The sequence below is a fragment of the Saccopteryx leptura genome, chromosome 4 (assembly GCF_036850995.1).
Source record: "Saccopteryx leptura isolate mSacLep1 chromosome 4, mSacLep1_pri_phased_curated, whole genome shotgun sequence".
In the NCBI taxonomy this organism is placed as follows: domain Eukaryota; kingdom Metazoa; phylum Chordata; class Mammalia; order Chiroptera; family Emballonuridae; genus Saccopteryx; species Saccopteryx leptura.
In genome coordinates this window covers 127,141,899-127,164,073 of record NC_089506.1, presented here as the reverse complement: position 1 = coordinate 127,164,073, position 22,175 = coordinate 127,141,899, and the positions used below count along the sequence as shown (strand labels likewise).

At 50.4% G+C, this 22,175-nt stretch overlaps 1 protein-coding gene across 3 annotated transcripts in view; it reads right to left on the bottom strand.

Annotated features, from left to right (window-relative positions):
• Nucleotides 1–3,110: 3,110 nt before the first annotated feature.
• The window catches only part of METRNL (meteorin like, glial cell differentiation regulator), a 43,493-nt gene continuing 24,428 nt past the window's right edge, over nt 3,111–22,175 (bottom strand). Inside the window, exons 5-6 of one of the 3 annotated variants that reach the window (XM_066381661.1) lie at nt 11,401–11,600; nt 3,111–3,711 (exon numbers count right to left, since the gene is read on the bottom strand). In XM_066381661.1, the coding sequence (XP_066237758.1) occupies nt 11,443–11,600 (158 nt within the window). In that variant the 3' untranslated portion in view covers nt 3,111–3,711; nt 11,401–11,442. Of the gene's footprint in view, nt 3,712–11,400; nt 11,601–18,378; nt 20,343–22,175 lie in introns of those variants that run through there. The other 2 variants (XR_010751115.1, XM_066381664.1) reach the window with 2 other exon arrangements.

Below are 22,175 nucleotides of genomic sequence, written 5' to 3'. Positions count from 1 at the left end.
AAAAATAAAATGAAATACGCAACAGAGAAACTGGGAGTGGCCCAGACACTCATGTTTCCAATCAGCCCACTGTGGCAACACTTTTGGGAAAGTGATGGTGATGAGTGTGATTTGGCTGGAAAGGACCCAGCAGGGTCCCAGCAAAGTGTGTCTTATAAATACAGTGATTTGTTTAAAACATTTTTTAAAAATCTCTTCTTTTAAGTCACAATTGGGAAAAAGTCTCTTTGATAGTATCCAGTGTGATGGTGTTGGGGGACATGAGGACAGAGCTCTCCCAGGCCTGTTGAGTGATGGTGGTAGTGGGGGGACTCCCCAGGGTGAAGCCCTTGGCTCTAGGTTGACATCCTAGAGGCCAGCAGCGGGGCCTCACATGCTGGTTGACCAAGTTCTGAGCTGACTTCCTGGTCACTGCCTCTTAGCACACGGTTCCCGTGGTAGGAAGTGAAGCTGTCCAAGTTGAGGCTTTCCTTGCCAGATGCTGAGTGTCTCCTCATTTGGCTGTCAGCCTTTGCCCCATACTCAGCCCATAGGTGCCTCCCTCACCTTGACCTGATCCCCTGCTGTGGCTAGGGCCACACTCCCCACCTGGAGCCCCAGGAACACTGGCTCACTTCCCAAGTTGGAGCCAAACCTGACAGAGAAAGAAAGTTTCTTGGGTTCTGACCCCTCCCTATCTGGGGTTGAGTCCTGCCCTGAACTCTGCGCCTCCATCAGCCCCTCTCTGCTATGTGCAGGTGGGTCTCCTCTCCCTTTCTGGCCAGAGTCTGCTCTTTAGTAACCTGCCATGAATCTCAGCAACCTATAAAAACTGTGCAGATGACTAGGTCAGACATTGGGGTGCAGGAAAACCCAGCAGCACCACAGCATGGACCACCTCCATATTCTCACCTGTAGCCTCTCATCCTGCAAACAGTGCCCCAGCATGCTGGCCCCTCTCACTCACACCTTCCCCTCAGGCCCTCCATCTGAGACCTCTTTACTCAACAACACTGAAGACCAGCACAAAGTGTGTCCCTATCCCCAGACCAGAAGGACATGGGACCAGCTGAGCTTACCAAGTCCTGAACCTCCTGCATCCCCAGTTTGTGCCCATGAGTAGGGGACAGTGAACTGATGCCTTGGGATGTCCACAGTAAAAAGCTGTGGACAGGTCTGTCAGCCCTCCAGGTCACCCTGCCAACACCTCCCCTTGACCCTCCAATGCCCAGCCCAGCATGGGTGGCGGGGTGCCATCGTCTCCAAGGTCAATGTAAGTCTCTCCACTCTGCTGTAGGAAGTCCCCATGTTTCCCCATCAAAGACTGCTGGTGGCTGCATCCACAGTGGGGGAGAGTGTTTGAACTTCATGTTGGTCTCTGCTCCACAGTTCTTAACAATTTAAAGAATGTTGGAGGTCTGGGCTCAGAATGTAAATAAGGCATCTCAGAATCAGAAGGACAATGACCTCACCATGAACTGTAGGATATCCCTGACACTTTGGATGACCATTTGTGTCTGGTCTCATGATAACACAACCTCTCAACTCTCACAAACGCAGAGTCTGAGTCTTGAGACAATAGCTTTTAAGCCCTAGAAAAATTGCCTCATTATTTTTCTCTTATCTTTTCTCATCTTAGGCATACAGCTTGGTGAGCAGCCTGACAGGGACCATTTCAGCTCTGTAACCTTAGTAGTGACTTCCTTCCCTGCTTGCCTGGACCACTGTCTGCCCCAGAGAGAGCTACGCTGGGTGACCTTGGCCCCAGAGGCAGGAAGAGACGATGTGAAGGGGGCCTCAGGAGCCCAGCGATGAAAAGGCATTGTAATGTCAGGGGCGGATAAAGAAGCAGGTTTGTAGGGAGTCATTTCCCAGGAAGAAAGTGGGGATTGTTTGAGATCTGAAGATTCTGCTACAGAAAACAGAAACTCTGATAGAAAAATATATACATGAGGACGTGTGGATGCCACACTGAGGATGGTGACAGGGCAGAACTTTCAAATGATCAAGCTTCTATGTTCTTAGCACGATGATCTATCTGTTCATAGGAAAAAGTAACACATAAAGGCAGCAATGTGTGCAGGAAGGACAGAGACTGTGTGAAAGTGGGGACGTGATAGGGCAGTTTGTCACCTCTGCAGATGGTGACACTGGGTGGAGACACAGTGCCACCTCAGACATCTCCACACCTCAGACCCTGAGGCCTCCAGAGCAGCAGTGTCCACACCACCTTTTTGGGGGTCAGGGGCTCAGCTGTGGCAACCAATCTCCCAGGCAATATTTGGGTGACCCAGCCTTCTTTCCTGTCCACCCCTCTCCTGCTGAAGGCATAGGAGGCTTTCACAGCCATGGCCCAGGTTCACTTTCCTGTCCCACCATGCTGATCCCAAATCCAGCCACTGCTAGGGACCCTCTCCTCTACCAAGTGTCCAGCAAACTTCCTGGAGCTTCTCATAGTACCTGGGGTTTATTTCAAGCCCAGGGCTGTCTTGGGTAACCATGTCAGCTGATTTGAGTGGACAGGCCACGACTTAAATCGCTATTGTCTCAAAACTCAAGGCATTGGCCTTGGGACCCTCAGTGAGAAGGGAGTGAAGTTCTCAGTCATCAGAGGAAGGATAAGAGAATGATTCCCATGTAAGCTTCATGGGGTTGCCTAGGGCAAGGCACATAGGACGCTTTTTTACTCACAGACTGATCTCTCTCATTTGTCTGGATCTGACTCAGACATTCTCAGGGTAAAACACCCACAGAGCATCCTTTGCCCAGGAAATTCATCCTTGTTCAAGTGTAACATCCACCCTCCAACTTCCCTTTAATTCCCTGACATTTCAACATAGAAATAACAGAAAGGGAAGTGAGAGTGAGGGACGGGCACAGGGTGGGGCTTCCTGCTGTGGTTCGAGCAACCCTGGGCAGACCCTGCCCTCCCTCCACCAAGGACAAGTGCCCACTCTGTTGTCATGACCAAAACCCCACAAGCACAGATAGAAACTTCCGGAACTTATGCTTGTTTTGTTTTGTTTTTTATGTAATTTTTTATCAGTTGCTACACCATGTGGAATGGCATTTTGACATTTAACTCCTTAATAAGGCAAACAATAAGACAAAAGCAGTTGTCTTATTAAAGCAAGTAACACTGCAGCTTGTGTTAGGCCTCAGGTCCCAGCTGCCTTGCACTTTGTGTCTTCTCAAAGCCCCTGTGAAACCACACATGGATGTGCCATTCTGGTAGATCACAAGGCGACCCTCTAACTGCTTATTAAGCATGTGTTCCATGGGAATGACCATGTTTCTGGAGAGAGCCTGTCTCCACACTGCATGTGAGAACTACCACTTGTGCTGGGATATGGCGCCATCCAGGCTCTGCAGCCCATGGACTCCATTCTGTGCCTTAGCTTAGAAATCCACAGAGTTTCTCCTGAGGGCTTTTGGGATGGGTCAATGAGGATGGCCTTCGTGAAGTAACAGGCTTACTCTCACTGGCTTGGAGGACCCAGGCCCCCAGCATCTTCAGTAGACCTTCACAGTCCCAAACACCATGGGCAAACTGCACATAGCAGGGGGGTAGTTTGTCTGGGCTGTGGCTTGAGGATAGCATGCTTGTGGCCATCATGGGACCCCGGAGTATGCAGGGGCATGGGCTTGCTCTGCCCCATCTGCATCTTCTTCATCAGAGCAGTCTGAGTTGGGAGGTGGAGGTGCCAACACTGCGTACCCCATAACTCCTTCCTAACATGAGGAAGAAAGAAGAAACACTCTTAGCTCTAAGTCACTGACACAGCTGAGGGATTAACTGACCATGAGATGGGGAAAGGGGAGAAAGGAGACTCTGAGAGGTACGAGGGAGAAAAAGAGGGACTTTGGAGAAGATAGCCAGCTTCACCTGGACAGGCCCTTGTGAGCAGGGTGTGGGAGAATAGGGACATGAGAGTTTATGTGACAGAAGCCATAGTCTGTGACCAGCACACCTTTGACAGGCACATAAGTCAGACTCACAGAGAAACAAAATCAGGTACTGGGGACACGATGCCACCATTGCCTGATTTAGAAATTAAATGAAGTTGTACACGCTTACCACTTATCCCGAACCAAAATGAATATTGGAAATTCAGGAGTTATTCTAAAATCCACGTGGCCCTTGATTCATTTGCGCAGCCCTGGGACCCTGGGACCCTGCGAAGCAAACCCAGACCTGCCTTCCAGGTGGCAGAGCTCGGTTGGGCAGAAAAGGACTCGCAGATGCTTCCTCGCAGTCAGTGACAGCCACTGGAGGAGGCAGAGTGGTTAGGATGATCTCATACAGAATGACCCCTAAGCAGGTAATATGTACTCTGGAGCTGCGGTGGAGTGTGAGGAAGAATCAGGAGACGGTCCCAACCTGAACTTCATCCTCAGGTCAAAGAGGGACCTGTGAAAACCCTAACAGAAAATGTGTTTCTCTCCAAGATAAGTATAGCAACTAGTCGTATCACATGGTACCCCTGAGAGCCCCAGATAAGCTGGTAGCTTTTAAGACCAGAGCACACAGATAAATAACTCAGACATTTTGTCTTCTAGTCATTCCTGTGTCACTTATCCAGTTGAAAAAGAAACAGATGCGGGAGGAGTTGTGGGCTGAGCTCTCAGCCTCGGGACCTTGGGGAAGAGCGGACCCTGTGCAGCGATGTTCCAGCTACAGAATGGAGATGTCAAAGGACCTACATCCCGGGACACGTTGAGCCAGACTGACAGGCAGAGTGTAGTCCAGAAAACAGTTGGATACACACAGGATCATGGTGTGTAGGAAAAGGGGCGCCTCAATGCCATTGTGGAAAGTCAGACTTTTCATTGGTGATACTCAAGCAGCTAGAAATCACCTTAAACTAAATATACACCTCTTACCTGACACCAACATAATTCTAGAAGAGTCAGAAGTATAAGTATTAGGAGTAAAACCCTAATAGCTGCTAGGAGAAAATATAGGAAAAGTCTTTTATAACCTAACTATCCAGAAGCCATAAAAAAGATGAAAAAATTTTTTTTCTTTTTACTTAGAGACAGAGAGGTAGAGAGACAGATTTCCACATGCACTCCAACCAGGATCCACCAGGCAAGCCCAACTACTGGGCGATGCTCTGACCATCTGGGGTCACTGCTCCATTGCTCAGAAACTGAGCTACTTCAGTGCCAGAGGTGAGGCCATGGAGCCAACCTCGGCGCCGGGGCCAACTTGCTTGAATTGAACCATGGCTGTGGGAGAAGAAGAGAGAGAGAAAATAAAAGAGAGAGGGGAGAGGGGTGGAGAAGCAGATGGTCACTTCTCCTTTGTGCCCTGACCAGAAATCAAACCTGGGACTTCCACACATCGGGCCAACATTATTGCTGAGCCAACCCATAAGGCCCCAAAATTTTTATTTAAAATTATTTTTCCTGGTCAAAACAACTATAGTACAGGCCCTGGCTGGCGGCTCAGTGGATAAACTGTCGGCCCAGAATATGGATATTCTGGGTTTGATCCCTGATCAGGGCACATAGGAGAAGCGACCATCTGCTTCTTTCCCTCCCTCTCCCCTTTCTCTTCCTCTTCCCCTCCCACAGCCAGTGGCTTTATTGGTTTGAGCTCTGGGCACTGAGGATAACTTGGTACTCAAGCATCGGGCCCAGATGAGGTTGCTAGTTGGATCCCAGTCAGGGCACATGCGGGACTGTGTCTCACTATCTTCCCTCTTCTCACTTAAAAAACAATAAAACAAACAAACAAAAAAAGCTATAGTAAAGTTGAAAAGACAAACAACACACAAACTATTCATATAACAGATAAAGGGCTAATCTTTCCATAAAAGAGTGGTTACAGACTGATCAACAAATAGTTCAGCAAAAAAATAAATACAAAAGGCACTAAACATGTGAGATGCTCAAATTTATTCCTATTATGAGCATAAATGTCAAAACTATACTGAGAAAGCATTTTTTATAGATCCAATTAGCAAAAGCCAGGAGTTTGACAATACACTGGTGGGCAGAACCATGCACTCTCAAATGCTGCTGGTGGATATATAAAATGGAACTAAAAATGTACAAAATCCATGTAAAAAAGAGTGTATAAAAATATGTATGTTCAATGTTATTTCTATCCTAACTGCATATTGAGGGAAAAAACTGGTCAAATTAATTATGGCAAGTACACACAATGGAATATTATGCAGGTATGGAAAGAGAGTACAAAGCTCTTTGTATCAATATGAAAAAAACCCTGAAAAACAACATTAAATTAAAACGTGTACACCCCTAAGTTAGACTGTGCGTGGTGAGTTCCTCCCCAAGAGAACAGGATGGAAGAGGGGCAAGCATCGCTCTGCAGGGGAGACCTGGCTTCCACTTGCTGAGGACCCTGCTTCTGAGCAGAGGCCTGTGGGGATTTGCTCTATCCAGGGGGCTTCAGAGGGCCCAGCAGTCATCTGAAATGCTAGTAGCCCCATGCTACTGCTCCAATTCCTTTCAATGACCAGGTGCCAGAGCCCAGCATGTGGTGAGCCGGGTCAGGAAGCCGGACACGAGTAGCTGAGTGGAATGGAGGGCAATAGGCACAACACACAGTCACAATGTGCACAGATCCAGAAAACCCACAGCCAACAGCACAGGGACTTGTGGCCATGTCCCACCTGCTGAGAAGGACCCACAACAGCTCTCTGGCTTCCAGTCCAGGCCCAGGAATATGTCAGTGAAAAGACAATTTCAAATCTAAATGACTACAGTCAGACAATTCACTGGCAGATTAATCCCCTGGCCCTTGATGCATCACTCCTAAAAGACTTTCCTGCCACACCCCTGTGTTCTGGCAAGGCCAGGCCCTTGGAGAACTGAGATTCTAGTTCTACCTCCGTGCCTCTGGAGGCATTAGCTAGAAATTTGCTGAGAGAATAAATTGCAACATAAGGAGAGAGATGGGCTGTGTGTGCATATTTTCACCATGTGCTTGGTGCTGTGCAGGCATCGGATTAAAGCAGAAATGTGCTGGCATCAGCAGGAAACATCTGCTGGGGCAGGTGGCCGAGGCCACCAGGAAGGACACGCCCACACTGCACCAGTAGACATGTTTGCGTGATCCTCAAATCTATGTAGCAGGTGGAGCCTAGCCTGACTCCAGCTCTAAAGGAGCAGGGGACACTGGTGACCTGCCCAAGTCCCATCATTCAAGTTAGGCTCCTGCAGAAAGTTGCGTGTCTCTGGAAGTACAGGAAGCGGGGATACATTGTACCCTGTGGGTAACTGAACAAGGCACTTCTAGGTCTTCTATGATTGTATCACTCACTCACTCATTTATTCACACAAAAAGCACTCTGTGTGTACGGCTCCATGCCCCAGGCTCTAGTGGGAGCCGCTGGAGACCAAGGCAGCTCTAGACAGTGGCTGTGCTGGGCAGTCAGGCTTGGGCAGTGCAGCCAAGGCAGGGCTGCCTCTCACAACAGCCCCTTGACCCCACTTCACAAAAAAGGAAACCGAGGGTGAGATGCAGGAGTGACTGATGTGGCTGGGGCCACTCAGGGTTCCATGGGTCAGCTAAACTTGAACCTGTATCTGACCCCAGGTTCCTAGGAATCGAATGGCTGTCTAACTTCATGGATGTCCCCTTTATCCATAACCCTTGCTGTAGACAGTCACTGAGAACTTATGTCACCTCCAGGAGCTCAGAGCAGGTGGCACAGTATGGGGTCAGAGGTCAAGACCAGACATAATTGTAACCTACCCTACACCAGCTGGCTTGGGTTTGGTTGTTCACATGAAGGAAGAGGCTCATCCCAGTTCATCACCAGGGCAAGTCACAGTGAGATTTACCATTTAGGGTGTTTGTAAAGAAAGTAGAGAGTCTGGTCTCTTGGTGGGGGGGGTAGCCAGCTTCCTTTATGTAACACTGCCCTGTACATTCTGATAAATGCCTGGGCATCTATTTCTATGGCATAGCCTGTTGTTTCTGGTTTTCAAATATTTATATTGTTGGTTTATAAAGTTGGTCTGCTTCTCAGGTACACAATGAGTTCCACTCCTTGAGGGAGACAGCTTCAACCAGAAATCCAGCTCTTTGGCTCCGAATTTCATGGTCCAGTTAGGTATCCCCTGAACTCTCAGGACTGATTTAAGGTTTTTCTTCCCACCTCCAGAAAATTAAAAATAAAATAAGCAACTGCAAACATCACCACTGTCCTCACTTCTGAAAAGTGGACAGAATGAGAGAGGAGGAAGTCTCAGAATAAAGGGTGCTGTTCACTGAGACAGCACCCAATGGCACAGACACTCAGGACGCTGATCACTTCCCTGGCCAGGCTTCCAGTGTGTGTGGCTCGCCCAGGGCCTATTCAGTGCATAGCCCACTACTGGCCTCAAGGCCCCTTTCAGACTCTGTGACCTCAGGGTGCTGAAGGGCCTAAGGAAAGAACTCTGCACTCCAAGAGATGATCTTTGCCCTTCCTGAGAAGCCATGTGCCCGCTCTCTCCCAGGCAGGAGTATGGTCACTCCTGTCACTTGTCACTCTCTTTGATGCCTACTCAGGAGCCTTCTCCCCAAAGCTGCTCTGTGGCATGCCATGGCCTGTCCACTCTCCTGTGGGATGTGTGGGAGTTTGGCCTCTCTCTTTGGTAGAGAAGCTCCCATTCCTGCAAGGTAAAGTCACAAAGGCCCCTGCCCTTCTCTCAGAGGGAGATCCTTCCCCCTGAAGCCCATGTGGGGCAGTGGTTGGCCTGGTAACTCCTAAGTGTGGCCCCATACTCAGCCCCTCCAGGGTGACAGAACTACTTTGTGAAACATGCTCTTTTAACCCATTTTTGTTGAGTTCTTACTCTTACTGCTAAGACAACAACAAAAAAAACCCAAGACCATGCTGACTGAACATGTGGATATGGAACTGAACCACCCAACGACCAGCTTCAGTGTTTGCTGTTTAAATCTCTGCCAAGATCACGACTCCTCTTGTTAACCTATCATTGCCATTGAGCAAGGCCATCAAGGCTTTCTGATTCCACAACAACCTCTGAGCTGCACTGCCTTTATTTACTGACTGTTGGAAAGAGCTCTGGCCTATCCTCCATGCTTGGCCATCTTTCCATCCCTCCCAGCAAAGCAAGCAGCACCAGGTTAAGGCAGGCCACCTGCCTTAACTTAACAGTATAGCCTACTGCTATACTGTTTATGTCGAGTGTTCCTGTTTCAATTGCCATCCACCTCTTCTGCTTCCCCCAACACCTGCCTCTCTCTCTCCTTTGTCAAACAGCTTCATTGAGAACAAACTTACACAACATAAAATCACCCATTTAAGAGCATGAATCACAGTGTTTAGTGCATTCACAGGCTGTGCAATCATCACTTAATTTACAATTACACTGAAAGGGTCACTCCCCAGCCCCTCCATCCTTGGAACCACTGACATACTCTTCGTCTCTGTGGACATTTCATATAAATGGAATCTTACCATACGTGGTCTTCTGTGACTTATTCTTCACAAAGAATTATATTTTTAGGGCTCACCAGCGTCGTAGCTGTGTCAGCACTTCATTCCTTGTGTGGTTAGACCACATTCAACAGTGAAGTAATATTTGGCTATTGTGACTAATGGCATGTACAGCTCCTTCTGCACATACAAAGATTTCAGGCAACGGGGGCTCCTTTTATCATCTGGCCCTGGCCCTGCCCACACGAAACCTCATCTCCAGCCCCAATGGGATAAACCTTCAATTCTTCTCAGGGTGACATCTCAGAATCAACTCTCAGGGATGGCTGTGATGACCAGAGAGAGTGGCCATGACACTGTCCTGCCTGAAACATGATGAATGGTGGGATTTGATGCTGGTGGGAGGGGATACAGGCCTTCCTCCCAGGAAGGCCATTTGGCGCTGGTGTGGGACCCTCCAGGTTACAGAGCAGACAGTGCCCACCCCAGAGTGCCATTTTTGGCCAATTCTCTCCCTTTGGGTGTGGGAAGCCCCCTCCAAGGGCCAGCTGGAAGCTGGGTCAGTGCTCTAGCAGTGCTTGCCCTTCTTAGGCATTTCTCAGTCTGGACGCCACCTTTTCTCAGTTTGGTAAACAACCCTCTGCTCCCAGCCCAATTTTCTCATGTTTGCCCACTGGGACTGTTGTCAGCTGCCAGAGGACCAACAAAGTCGTGAAACCACAATTGTCCAGGGCCCTGGCTGGCGCCCACACCACATAGTCATTTTTCACCCGCCTTAATTTACTTCTGACACAGGGAGTCTAAAGTCTCCGGTCACTACACCCTGTGGGTCCAGCTTCACAGCAACCCCAAATAGGTCCCTCAGACTAATGAAAACTCTGGAGTGGCCTCAGGAGGGCAAGAGCCGTGGAGACAGCCTACGTTGCCCAGTTACCACGGCACCAGCAGAGTCCTGGCAGTGGCAGCAGGAGGTTTGCCTCATCTAGGAATAGTCCACTTGTCACAGTAGGTCTTGTTCACAAAGAAGCTCTGAACTGAGCCCCTTACCTGTCGCTACAGCCACCAAGGCCTCCAGGGCCAGCTTCCATACAGCCCCACCAGATAACCCCTGAGCAACCCATTGGACTCAGCTGTGTCTAGTCTCTCCCCAGTTTATTGCTGAGCCAGAACAGAGCATGGGAGCCATGCCAGGGTGTTTTCACCCCTGAACTTCTAGCAAGTCCATAACACAGCTCGTGATCCTGCAAGCTGTCCTCACCATTGGAAAGAATAGAATTTCCAAAGCTGAAAAAAATTTCTCCACTATTTTCAAACAGCTTATGACTTTTAATATTGCTACACACAAAATGGACATGGTTCTCACTAGGCTTTGAATTAGCAAGCTCAGAAAAAAGGTTCAGACTCTTCCTGGGTGTCTGGCCTGCTGCTGGGCCTGGCTGTGTGGCTCAAACAGCCAGGGCTTCCAAAGGTAAGGACCATGTGGTAAACCATCCCCTACAAGGAAGCTCTTTGCCTCAACTCCCAAAGGAAAACTGTTCCCTTTGGTTTGTAAGGTAGCTGGGGCCTTTCATGCCCTGAGTTATCCCTGGGTTTGAAGTAACTTAGCTCCACATGGTCCTCTCCCCTTTCCAAGCCTGACTACATTCCCCACTCCTTGAAAGACTTTGGCTGCAGCCTGGTCCACCTCACCCTCCCAAGAATCCCATCCTACACCCTTGAGATTTAATCATGTCCCAAAAGGTACACCGTCTGAATTATTCGTTGGACTGCCACTTAACTCATAGCACTTTCAGTTCTGCATGGGCCTTGCACAACCAGGCAGCCTGGGATGAGATACAGCACTGGCAGGGGAAGTGAATGCGTATGAATGAACATGCTTTAGTTATTCTTAAATGCAGCTATTTATGACAATAGCACAACATAAGCCTTTAGAAATAAAACACATCACCTTAAACCTAGTAAATTTTACAAAAAGGCACTAATCACCACTCCATACCTGTTTCACTGTCTTGGCTCTTCTTTTCTGGCTCCACTTTCTTTAACATTGGCTCCACCTCCTCTCAAGAACCCAGTATTGAAGGGTCAGTACCAGAGGGAAGGGGCAGTTCCGATGTGACACCGACATCTGCCTTCTCTCAAGTGTCCAGGACACAAAGGGGAGATATGCAGCCCTCGGGGGCTTTGGGGTTCTGGCCTCTGCAAACAGATTTTTCTTTGTTAGGTAAAATCCACACATAAAATGAACTACTTTAACCATTCTAAAGTGTACAATTCAGTGACATTTAGTTTATTCACAACATTATGCAACCATCACCTTCGTTTTGTTTCAAAATAGCATCATCACTCCTCAGGAAAGCCTGTGCCTATTAGCAGGCACTCCTAGTCCCCCTGCTCCTGGCTCCAGCACTGCCTGCTCTGGTCACTTCACATCAACAGGATCATGTGCTGTGTGGCCTTCTGTGTCTGGCTTCTTTCGCTGAGTATCTTTTCTCCAGGCTCATTGTGCTCTGGCTGGTGCTGGTGCCCATTCCATCGTAGGGCCCAGCAGCGGTCCATTGTATAGAAGTACTGTGTTTTGTTTTGTTTATGGGAGCAGCTGGTTTCACCTCAGACGTGGACATGGCCCACCTGCTCAGCTCTGGCCAGTAAACTGCCCCAAAAGGAGTGTCTGGAGGGGTCCACGTGAGCCGGAGCAGGCATTAGTGATTGGACCTGGGAGGCACGTGATTCATCTCGAGAAAGTAGAGCTGGTGCTGGTTCTCACGCCCGATGTCATGGAAATCATTCATGCTCAGGAGAATGGATAAGACTCGCCTTTGCTCAGTTCTTGGTCCACTAATAGATGAACTGGCAGAAATCGTACATTTAGTTTGTCTACACAGGAAAAAAAATCAGAGCAAACCCGTCCTACAATAAGCACAGAAGCACTAACACTTTCAGGAAAAAACAAGGCCCTTCTAGACAGGCTGGGGGTTTCTAAATGTGATTGTGTTTCACAGGCAAATGGGAAGAGGGGGGCATGGACACACACGAGGTCACACTCCTTCCTGGTGCCCAGCTGGATGGCCCATGCAGGGAGACGTCACCTCCTCCCTGAAAGCCCCCAGAGTCTCCTGGGCCTTACGGGATGAACGCCAGCCTGGACCAGCCCCTCTGGAGAAGCAGAGGCTGCTCCTCATAAAGAATGAATGTCCAGTTTTGTTGTGTTTTTTTCTGAAATGAGAAGCAGGGAGGAAGAGACAGACTCCTACATGCGCCTGACCTGGATCCACCCAGCAAGCCTGCTAGGAGGCGATGCTCTGCCTGTCTGGGCTGTTGCTCTCGTTGCAACCGGAGCCATTCTAGTGCCTGAGGTGGAGGCCATGGAGCCATCCTCAGTGCCTGGGCCAACTTTGCTCCAATGGAGCCTTGGTTGAGGGAGGGGAAAAGAGAGATAGAGAGAGAGGAAAGGGGGAAGGATGGAGAAACAGATGGGCACTTCTCCTGTGTGCCCTGGCCAGGAATCAAACCTGGGACTTCCACACGCCAGGCTGATGCTCTACCACTGAGCCAACTGGCCAGGGATTTGAATATCCATTTGTTTAACCTCAACCAGCCTCTTCCTCCACGCCAAACTTGGATTTAGCAGGCAGCCTTGGGGAGGGGGGAAGGAGTGAGGGGAAGACATGCCACCCACATGGGGGGGTTGCATTTGAAGTTTCCTTGATCCACATGAATAAGCTTTTTATGGTCTCCCTACACTGGGCTCAGCCAGAATGTCAAATGGTAATTAGTAGCAGATCTGCTCTGTCCCTGACGATATTATCATCAGACTTCTTGAGTTTCAAAGTGAGCAGCCGACATGAAACAGTGGACAGACTGGCCTCCAAGTTAGGCCTGGTGGGGCCCAGGATGCCCAGGACCACGGAAGCAGGAGGGGGCCACCCCTCAGTGTGGAGCGGGCTGGGCTGAGGATCTGGATGGACAGTGGCCAGTGACTGTCATCAAGGGGGCTGGAACCTGGGCCCTGGGCCTGGTTATTACCACAGCCCTCACCCCACACCCCTGGGTTCCTGTCACACAGCCCCCCACCTCAGTTTTCAACCCTGAAGTCACAAAGATCACTCATTATGGCCTCAGGTTAGCCAATGAGGTAGGACCTGTGTATATTCCATGATTTTAGTTTTCTTTGTATTAAGATTGAGGTATTGGGGGCAGGGAATAGGCTTGTGTCCATAATAACACCAACGTCATGGTCATGACATGTACAGGCCTTTGGCAGAGGGCTGAGCTTATGTGGGAGGTGAGAGGACATGTGACTGCGGTCACATCCTCACCCCGTCCCCTCATGTCCCTTCCACGGACTAGGAGATGGTTTTGCTTCTGAGATGCTGCCAAGCTGCCAGGTGGAATCTACCATAGCAACAAGTTCCTGTCTGTGTCCCTCTCACTTGGGCACCGGTGTCTGCCTCTCTAAACCCTGAGTCAGCCTTTCCGGGAAAGGTGCTCACTGGGCATTATTTACTATTGCAGGAGAAACTGTATTCAGAGTGCATCCTAGGTAACCATTAGCCTTCATTCATGGTCATGGAAATCTGTCTGCATGCCCTTAAGTTTTAAAATTCAAGCCAGAAAATAGTAGATCTAACATAATCCCAATTTTGAAAAGCCTGAAAACATACCCTTATCTAGGTAAGTGGAGAAATGATTTACACAGATTAGACAGATCCTCCCGGGTCGCAAACAATGGGGACTTTCACTTTTATTTTTACAAGAGGAGAACAATAGTCAGTTTGTGATTTTAAAAAATAAGTTCTTCAAAATTTGTTCTCAAAAGTGTGTTAAGAAGGAGTCCCACATTCCCTAGTTCTGGGTGCGCCATGGCACACATCCTGGAGAATCAGCATTATCACTACAGGAGAGTCATACGCCTGCTCCTGGCCTGCACACGTATGCACACACCCACTCATACTTGCACACATGCACACAGTTGCACAAGTCTATTTACGCATGCTCACATGCACATGCCCAAACACGCCCACATGTCTGCTCATGCCTGCACATGCCTGAACACACATGCACACACCTATGATGCTAGAACCAGGTTGTATAGCATCTCAAAGGGTTAGGGAGAGGATCCTCTCTGAGGGTCCACACAGGCTCTTCCAGGGCACCTCTCCGGTGGCTCTCAGGATGTTGGGCCCTGTGCAAGGCTCTAGACTCCAGGATCCTCCTCCCCTAGTCGTATCAAGTACCACCCCAGGTGCAGACCCCCTGGACCTCTCCTCAAAGCCCCTCCTGCCAACTATCTCCTGTCCAGCTCCTTAGCACCTGTACTTTCTCCAGTGAGTTAGACTTTGGGAACTTTTGTTGCTGCCTGGCTATGACCACTTCAAAGTTCTGCCTGGTCACAGTCCTTTCAATAAGAAAAGACACTGGAGAAACAAAAGTGGAGCATGTGGACAAGCCACCAGGAGGCTCCTCCTAGGAGTCAGGGTCAGGAATCCTGCCCTTCTTGTCCCCAAGGTCTCAGCACAACACCAAGCCTTCCCGTCTTCTTGTCCAACAGAGACGTCAGAGGAGGAGAGAAAAACCCCAGGACCCCTCACTCCGTTATATGTGTCTTAGGCAGAGAGTACATGAGGGCAGAGATGGCCTCCTTCCCCCCGAGGGGCCGGGTTTGCAAGCCCAGACAGCCCTCTGCCTTGTGAGAGAGCAGCACCCTGAGAGAGAGCACTGATTTGCTCACTTGTTTGTTGTGGGAAAAGAGAACTGGACTTGCTGGACTTGGGATGAGGAGGCTAGAGAGACCCGGCCCAGCCCAGGCTAGAAGCATGCTCCAGCTCCAAATCCCCAAGTCCACGGTCCATTCTGGAAGAGTGTAAATGTGTGTTGTTTTTGTAATAGGCAGTTAAGACATGAGCAGAATAGGAACCATAGGCCAGGTGCAGAGGGTCATCAAGGCAGAGAGCCTCAGATGCCTAGCACCAGGCAAAACTACAAGCGCTTGCATGTCCACACCCTTAAGCATTTAGCCCTGGAAGATGACATCTAGACTTCAGCTGTGATTCAGATCCAGGCCCAGAGAAGCGGCAAAATCAGACAAATGATGACATGGCTGACATCAGGACCAGCTACACTGACTAATGATCCCTGGCGCTGATCAATCAGTGCAGACCATGACCCTGAGGAGACTCACTGGGAAAGCTGATGATCTATTAAGATTTCCCCGCCCCAGGCCTTCAGATAAAAGCCCTCAGGACATAGGACCCTGCACAGCTCTCTCCACAGAGTAGCCATGCCTTTCCCCACCCCCTTTCTTCCCCAGGGTGTGCTCACTCTGGTGAGATCTCTCTCCCTCTCCCTACCCCCTTTTCCAGAGCACACCCATGCCTCTCCTCCCTCTTCTGTCCCTCAAGGCAGGTATCTCACTCTCCTTTTTTTCCCCTATACTCCAAGGGCCTTTCTACTACCTCTCTAACTCTCTAAATAAACTTTCCCTTATGCTTTGAGCTCCTTCGCTCTGAACTCTTTTGTGCCTAACTTAAGTACTGAGGTTGCTGAACTGAGGTCGGGATTCACTCGCCATTAGTGCCTGGTGCTGGTTTTTTTGCCACTAACATTTTGTTTTGAACAGTATTTGCATAGCCTGTTCATGGCAGCATTACTCACAATCACCAAAATGTAGAAATAGCCCAAGAGTCCATGGACAGACAAACGGATAAATAAATGTGGTCCATCTACATGAAGGAATGTTATGCAGACTTAAAAACGAAGAAAATTCTGAGATGTCACAATATGGACAAAACTTGAGGACATTATGCTGAGTAAAAGAAGCCAGACACAAAAGGACAAATATTACTTTTGTGGGGTCCTAGCATAGGAAAAATTATAGAGATAGATAAAAGGAGGTGGTTGCCAGGGGCTGAACTGGGGGTCAGTTCATGTTTAGTGGGGACAGAGTTTCAGTTGAGGGCAATGAAAAGGGTTCTGGAATGCTGGTGTCAAGGGTTTCACAACAATGTGGATATCCTAATGCCACCGAGTTGTGCACCTAAGCACAAGTAAGATGGTACATTTTGTTATGTATACTTTACCATATACAAAAACTGTAATGTATACATGCCCCAGTTGTGTGAGTGCACACACATGAGCACATAATCAGAAACACATCTTAAGCAATCCTGAAAGAAATTCTCCAAAAGGTTAATGAGTTAGCTGTGGTGGTGAGTTCATGCTGTTTTCTGTGCTTGGTGCTGGGATGTGATTTCCAAGTTTTCTAAAAGGGGCAGGCACCACTTTCACAGCAATCAGAAGTTATGAAACTGGCCGGCTCTGCTGGCCTCTTGCTCCACACAATGGGCTCATTCAGATCTTCTGCCCACATCTACACACAAGCAGGCGCTGGGTCTACCCCCACACACCAACCCAGGCTGAGTGCCACCCGCACCCGTGGCCTCCCAGCTATAGCAGCTTCCACAGCTCACCCACACCCATGCATCCTCCCCCTCACCACCCACACCTAGTTCCCTGGAAGATGGTGGTGGGCACCAGCCAGTCTCTGTCGCCTGAAGGGAGAGCTGCTCTCCCCGCTATGGCACTTTGCTGTTGCCTCAGGTCTCAGTAAAATAAGCAGAACTGGTGGCATCCACCCGGTTTATTACATGCATTCCCCAAATGCATAATTATCTTTCTACGAGGCATATTCTTGGTACACCGCCATGCCTCAGTGCCAGGACCCCAGACTGTCTTCCTGCATTCCTGGGCTGTGACGCCACCATGCCGTGGCCTGCTGTGCTCAGCCAGAGGTGTGCAGAGCTGCCCAAGGCGCCTGGCCCAGCTTAGGATAGGACAGACACTGTAGGCAGGAACTGAGGCTTAGGGGCAAGGGGCTGTCCAAGTGCACCACCCATCAGAGGTCCCAGAGTATGGCCTTGACATTTCCAGCTTGTAGCAGGACCCAGCCCCATGATGGTCATTGTCCCCACAGTCCTGTTTTCTGTTCTGCAGAGGAGAGGCCCTGCTGGGTCTGAGGTCCTATGGCAGCCAGCAGGACTGAGGAGGACCCTTCCTCGTGACCCAGTGTGAGTGGTCTGCTCCAGTTTATAAGTCAGAGACCTTGGCGCCAAGAGGCTGTCGGGACCAGCTAGAAAGGAATGACTTAACCTGACAAGCACATGGGGGGCCAGCCAGCCACGACAGCCCCACCCAGGAGGATGGTCATCACCCCAGGATGCCCCTGGAATAGCCCATCCCTAGGGCCTGGTGGGCTAAAGCCATTTTCCTCTGAGCAGCCAAGGAACATGGGAGAGGAAAGGCTTCTCACCCTAAATTCGCTGAGGGGCCATAGAATGATCATTAAAGGTCCAGGATCCACCACATCCATTACGCATAGTTGTTCCAAATGCTGGGTGAGAACTCTCAGCTACAACCTCAACTGTGTGGCCTTGGACAAGTGGCTTACCCTCTCTGTGCTGTGGCTGCTTCACTTTGAAAATGAGGATAACCTCATTGGGTGATTGTGCTACCCATAAAATGCGGGTCACCAGTTCATGCTAGGCACTAGGCATTTCAGTCCTCATAGAAATCTGTTTGCACAAATGATGTTCTGGGGTTGAGGGATCCGTTCTGTCTGTCAGGGCAGGCGGGGACTGCAGCCCTCCAAGCCCCTGCTTCTTGGGACATGCAGCCCAGGCTGGCATCCCCCACCAGCTCTCATTCATCTTCCATCTTCCAGCAGCTTGGTCATTTGGCTCCCTGTCCAGAGCCATCCAATGAAGTGAGAGAGGGTCCCATCACCTGGTGCCCAACAGGGTGCAACCAGGTACAGCTCCAACATCCTCAGGGTTGACCTCGCTGATGCAATGATAGCTCATTTTTCTTTCTTTTTATTTTTTACTTTTCTGACCTTTCTGACTTTACTTTCACAACAGACATTTCATGTTTGTTTGAGATTATAAAGCCCTACTGTTAAAAAAAAAAAAAAAAAAAAGCCTTCTTCTCTGCTCTGGTCAGCCAGCCCAGAACCCCCCCACCCTGGTTCAGACCACCGCAGCTCAATGAGAAAGTAGCTACCATCCAGCCCTCCGACCTGTCGCCTGATTCTCCCCAGCCACTTCTCCTTCCATCTGGGGGCATCCCCTGCACAGCTAAGCCTACCTGAAACATTCCTCATTCTCCCCGGAACTCCCTGGAGAAACAACAGGTGACAATAAAGGAAGAGAACTAGGGCTGGTGAGAAATTCCATTCCATACTCCTTTGGCCTCCCCTTCTCCATGACTTGGAAGTCCTGTATCACCAGTTACTGGGGCCTGAGTCCTCTACCGAGCACCCAGGAGGAGCCCCAGAGGAGCCCCCCAGGCTGGGCAAGAGATTGGAGGGTGGGGCATCTGATGAGCACTTGTGTCCCGACAGACCAGGTGCCCCCATGAGGGGAGAAGCAGACAGAAGGGGGGGGGGTGTCTTCTACCTCCTCCTTCTGTGTGGATCCCTCTCAGTGTCTCCACACACACATACTCACACTGTCCCCAGACCTCACCAGGCCATGTCCTTGCTCCCTGGTCCTGAACAGACAGAAACACTGTGGTGGCCCCTTGACCATACCCTGCACATGTTTGGGGCTAACCTTGGCCTCTCAAAGTTGTACTGAAGTCTCAGTTGCCACCAAGGCTGTGGGAAGCAGCAGGTTCACTGTCGACCCTCCCACAGACCCCTGGTCTGGACTGGACTGACCAGCACAGAGATATGGAATGTGAGATGTCTGGCCCACCTCCTGAGGTACCCTCACCTCTCAGTGAACAGGCCTCAGCCGTAACTGTCCCCAGTCCACTGTGACCCCCCTCTCCCTGACCCTGTCCATTTGAGGGGATACGGATGCTCGGGACCTTCCTGGTTCTTCCACAGCCATGTTTGCACAGGCTTCTCAACCCTGCAGCCCCAGCACAGACTGTCTTCATCCTCTGCCCCGTGGGGCTTGGGGACGCCCACAATTGTAGATGGTACTCAGCTCAGGGACTCTGGACAGTAACCAGACCCCACTGTCACATGTCCCCATGTCCACACCCTTTGGACGGCCCACAACCAGACCACCTACAGTGGCCCAGTGGCCACTATTTGTTTCCCCAAAGGATTCAGGAATTTTGTTTCAATCGCTCTGATTTTCTTTTTATTTTCTTGATGAGGTCATTTAAATTCCAAAGACCACCTGACAAAGGCCAAGAAAGGGCATCCTGACAGGAGATGCTTGGCGTCCCCAAGCCAGAGGGGTTGAGAAGGACCAAGTAACTAGAACTCAGTCCTCACATCTGACGACAAGGACCCATTGTTTTGAACCTGAAAGGCCACAAAGGCTTCTGTCGTCTGTAACTGAGCCACATCCCCTGGTGTTACCTGGGAGACACATGTTAGGAAGCTGTTTCCATCTATCCACAGTCAGAGCTCAGACTAGGTGGCCTCATGGCCAGGGATGTACTAGGAGCTGACCTCCAGACAGGTGGGGTGGGCAGTGAGGCAGGGCTCCAGCCCAAGGACCACTAACTGCACTATGACTCCACAGACAGAGTGAGAAAAGGCAGAGGAGGTGGCCACCAAGACCCCACCTGGCTCCCTAGTGAAGGACTCATCCTTCAGCCATTTGAGTTTTGGCCAACTTTCCTAGGACACCGCTCCCCCCATGGAAGCCATCACTCATGCTCTTGCCCTGTGCAGTTTGTCAGGTGCCCCCACAAGGGCAATGTGTCCTGTGCCTTGTCCCCAAAGTGTCTCATGCTTGGTCTCGGGTGTCACCACTCAGATGAGGGACAGGGAGGCCATGCCTCCTGCTGGCCAGCAGACCTGGGGCATATGGGGACTCACCCTTACCTCCTCTGCCCCATCTGCCTGGACTGTCTGCTCCCCATGACCTGCAGCCAGCACATGTGGAGGCCCCTTGAGGGCAGAGAGCAGTTGTCAGCATCAAGCTGCCAAGAACAAGAAAGACAGTGTGTTCAGTCCCTAGCTCTCCTAGACCTTCCTGAGATGGCTGGCATGCTCATGTCAGACAGGAAGCAGCACATCTGAGAGCTGGACCTGCTCATGTGTCTCACTTCAACATGCCTGCGATCTCATCAGGAAACACCACGATTAGCCTTCTCTACGTGAGGAGAAGCAGAAGCGCATCTCCCCAAGCCCTGGGTAGAAGTGCTTCCACCTGTGGACTCAGGAGGTGGCGCAGGAGAGGTACCCACCCGCCTCCGCTCAGATGCTGATGGTTTGCACATGTGTAGCCAGCCTGCATCCTGCCTTTTCCCTTTGATTTGGGATCAAATGCTGGTGTAGGTGGGCATTTGATGGCTGTAAGTGGGGGCTGGTGAGGGACAGTGATTTTCTCACACCTATGGGGGTAGAGGGGCAGAGACCACATTGCTTACATAAAGCCTTTGTGTGGGCACTGGGGCAGTGGAGGGGGTCACTTGGACCTCTCCATGTTTTCTTTCACAAAAGGCTGCCCTCCTAGCACCCTTAGTCCTTGGAGCCTCAGAGACTTGTAGGTAGGCCACTGTAGGGTGGGCAGGTCTGGGTCCAGAACTTGTGGAGCCTAGACCAGCCTCTGGATTTGGCTCCCAGCCCTCGAGAAACCCCCAAACAGGCTGTAGGCACCACATACACCCCCACCTCTCTGAACCTGAGCTGCAGTGACCAGCACACATCTACATTGAAAAGAGGAGGGATATAGCTATCAGGATGGGGGGATTTCATCAGCCCCCCATGGAGCCACAGCTGCTGTGCACATATCCCCTTAGCACCCCGGCCCTCTGTGGCCTGAATGGTGTAGCTATGGAGTAGGCCCAAAGCCACACGCCTGGTACTTCCTTAGTCATATCAGAAGTGGGTCCCCCCTAGGGTTGGTCCTGACTTGTGCTGCTGCCCCAATCCACCCACACACCCCCACTGCTACCCAGTATTTCGGGCAAAGGCCATGTCACATGACTGTCATCTTGGGCGCCAGCTCAGGGGCTGCAGCCGTCATTGTACAAGCAAGAACTGTCATATTACTGGGCCACTGTCCATTTATCCAGTCCCAAAGCTCCCTTCTATTTTGCTCTGGCTGCCCTGCTGGGTAAACATCCACCGTCCACTGTTTGGAGTCCCTGAGCTAGCCTGGAGTGAAGGCTGGACCTGAACCTGTGATCACATGAGAGAACCTTAACAGAAATCCAGCAGGAAGGATTTCTCCTGAGGTCACACTAGCAGAAGAGATACATAGACATGAAGAATGCTTCCCACCCCTGCCCAAAGCAGACACATGGGTCTTTCCTCACTGCAGTTTTTTACTGGGTGGTGGTGACAGTGTCTGCCGGCAGGAGAGAAAGACTCTCAAAGAACCAGCCACCCTGTGCCCCCCCCCATGGGTTTGCTGTTCAACTCACTGTTACTCACATGCAGATGTGGGTGTCTATGAGAATTTAATTGTGCAGAGGTGGTTCTCATGGCCTCCTGAGGGAGTGGAGTCATCTGTGCTGTGGGGTTTCGCTTGCTCCCTGCATTGTTGGGCCCTGGCCTATATTGGCAGGACTAGCCCATCATGTGCTTCAGTGACATCAGCATCCTAATTGGAGCCTGGAGGTTGCACCAGCACTATCTCAACCTTTTGGCCTTCCCACAGGGTCACAGGGCCAGGCTCTGGGTGAGACACATAACAGGATGGGAGAGGGATGCGGGGGTGCTACCCGAAGCTTCTGTCTAGACCTCTTGTGAGCACAACTCCGCTTCATGAGTCTTAGCTCCTTGGGTCCTGCACATGTACACACACA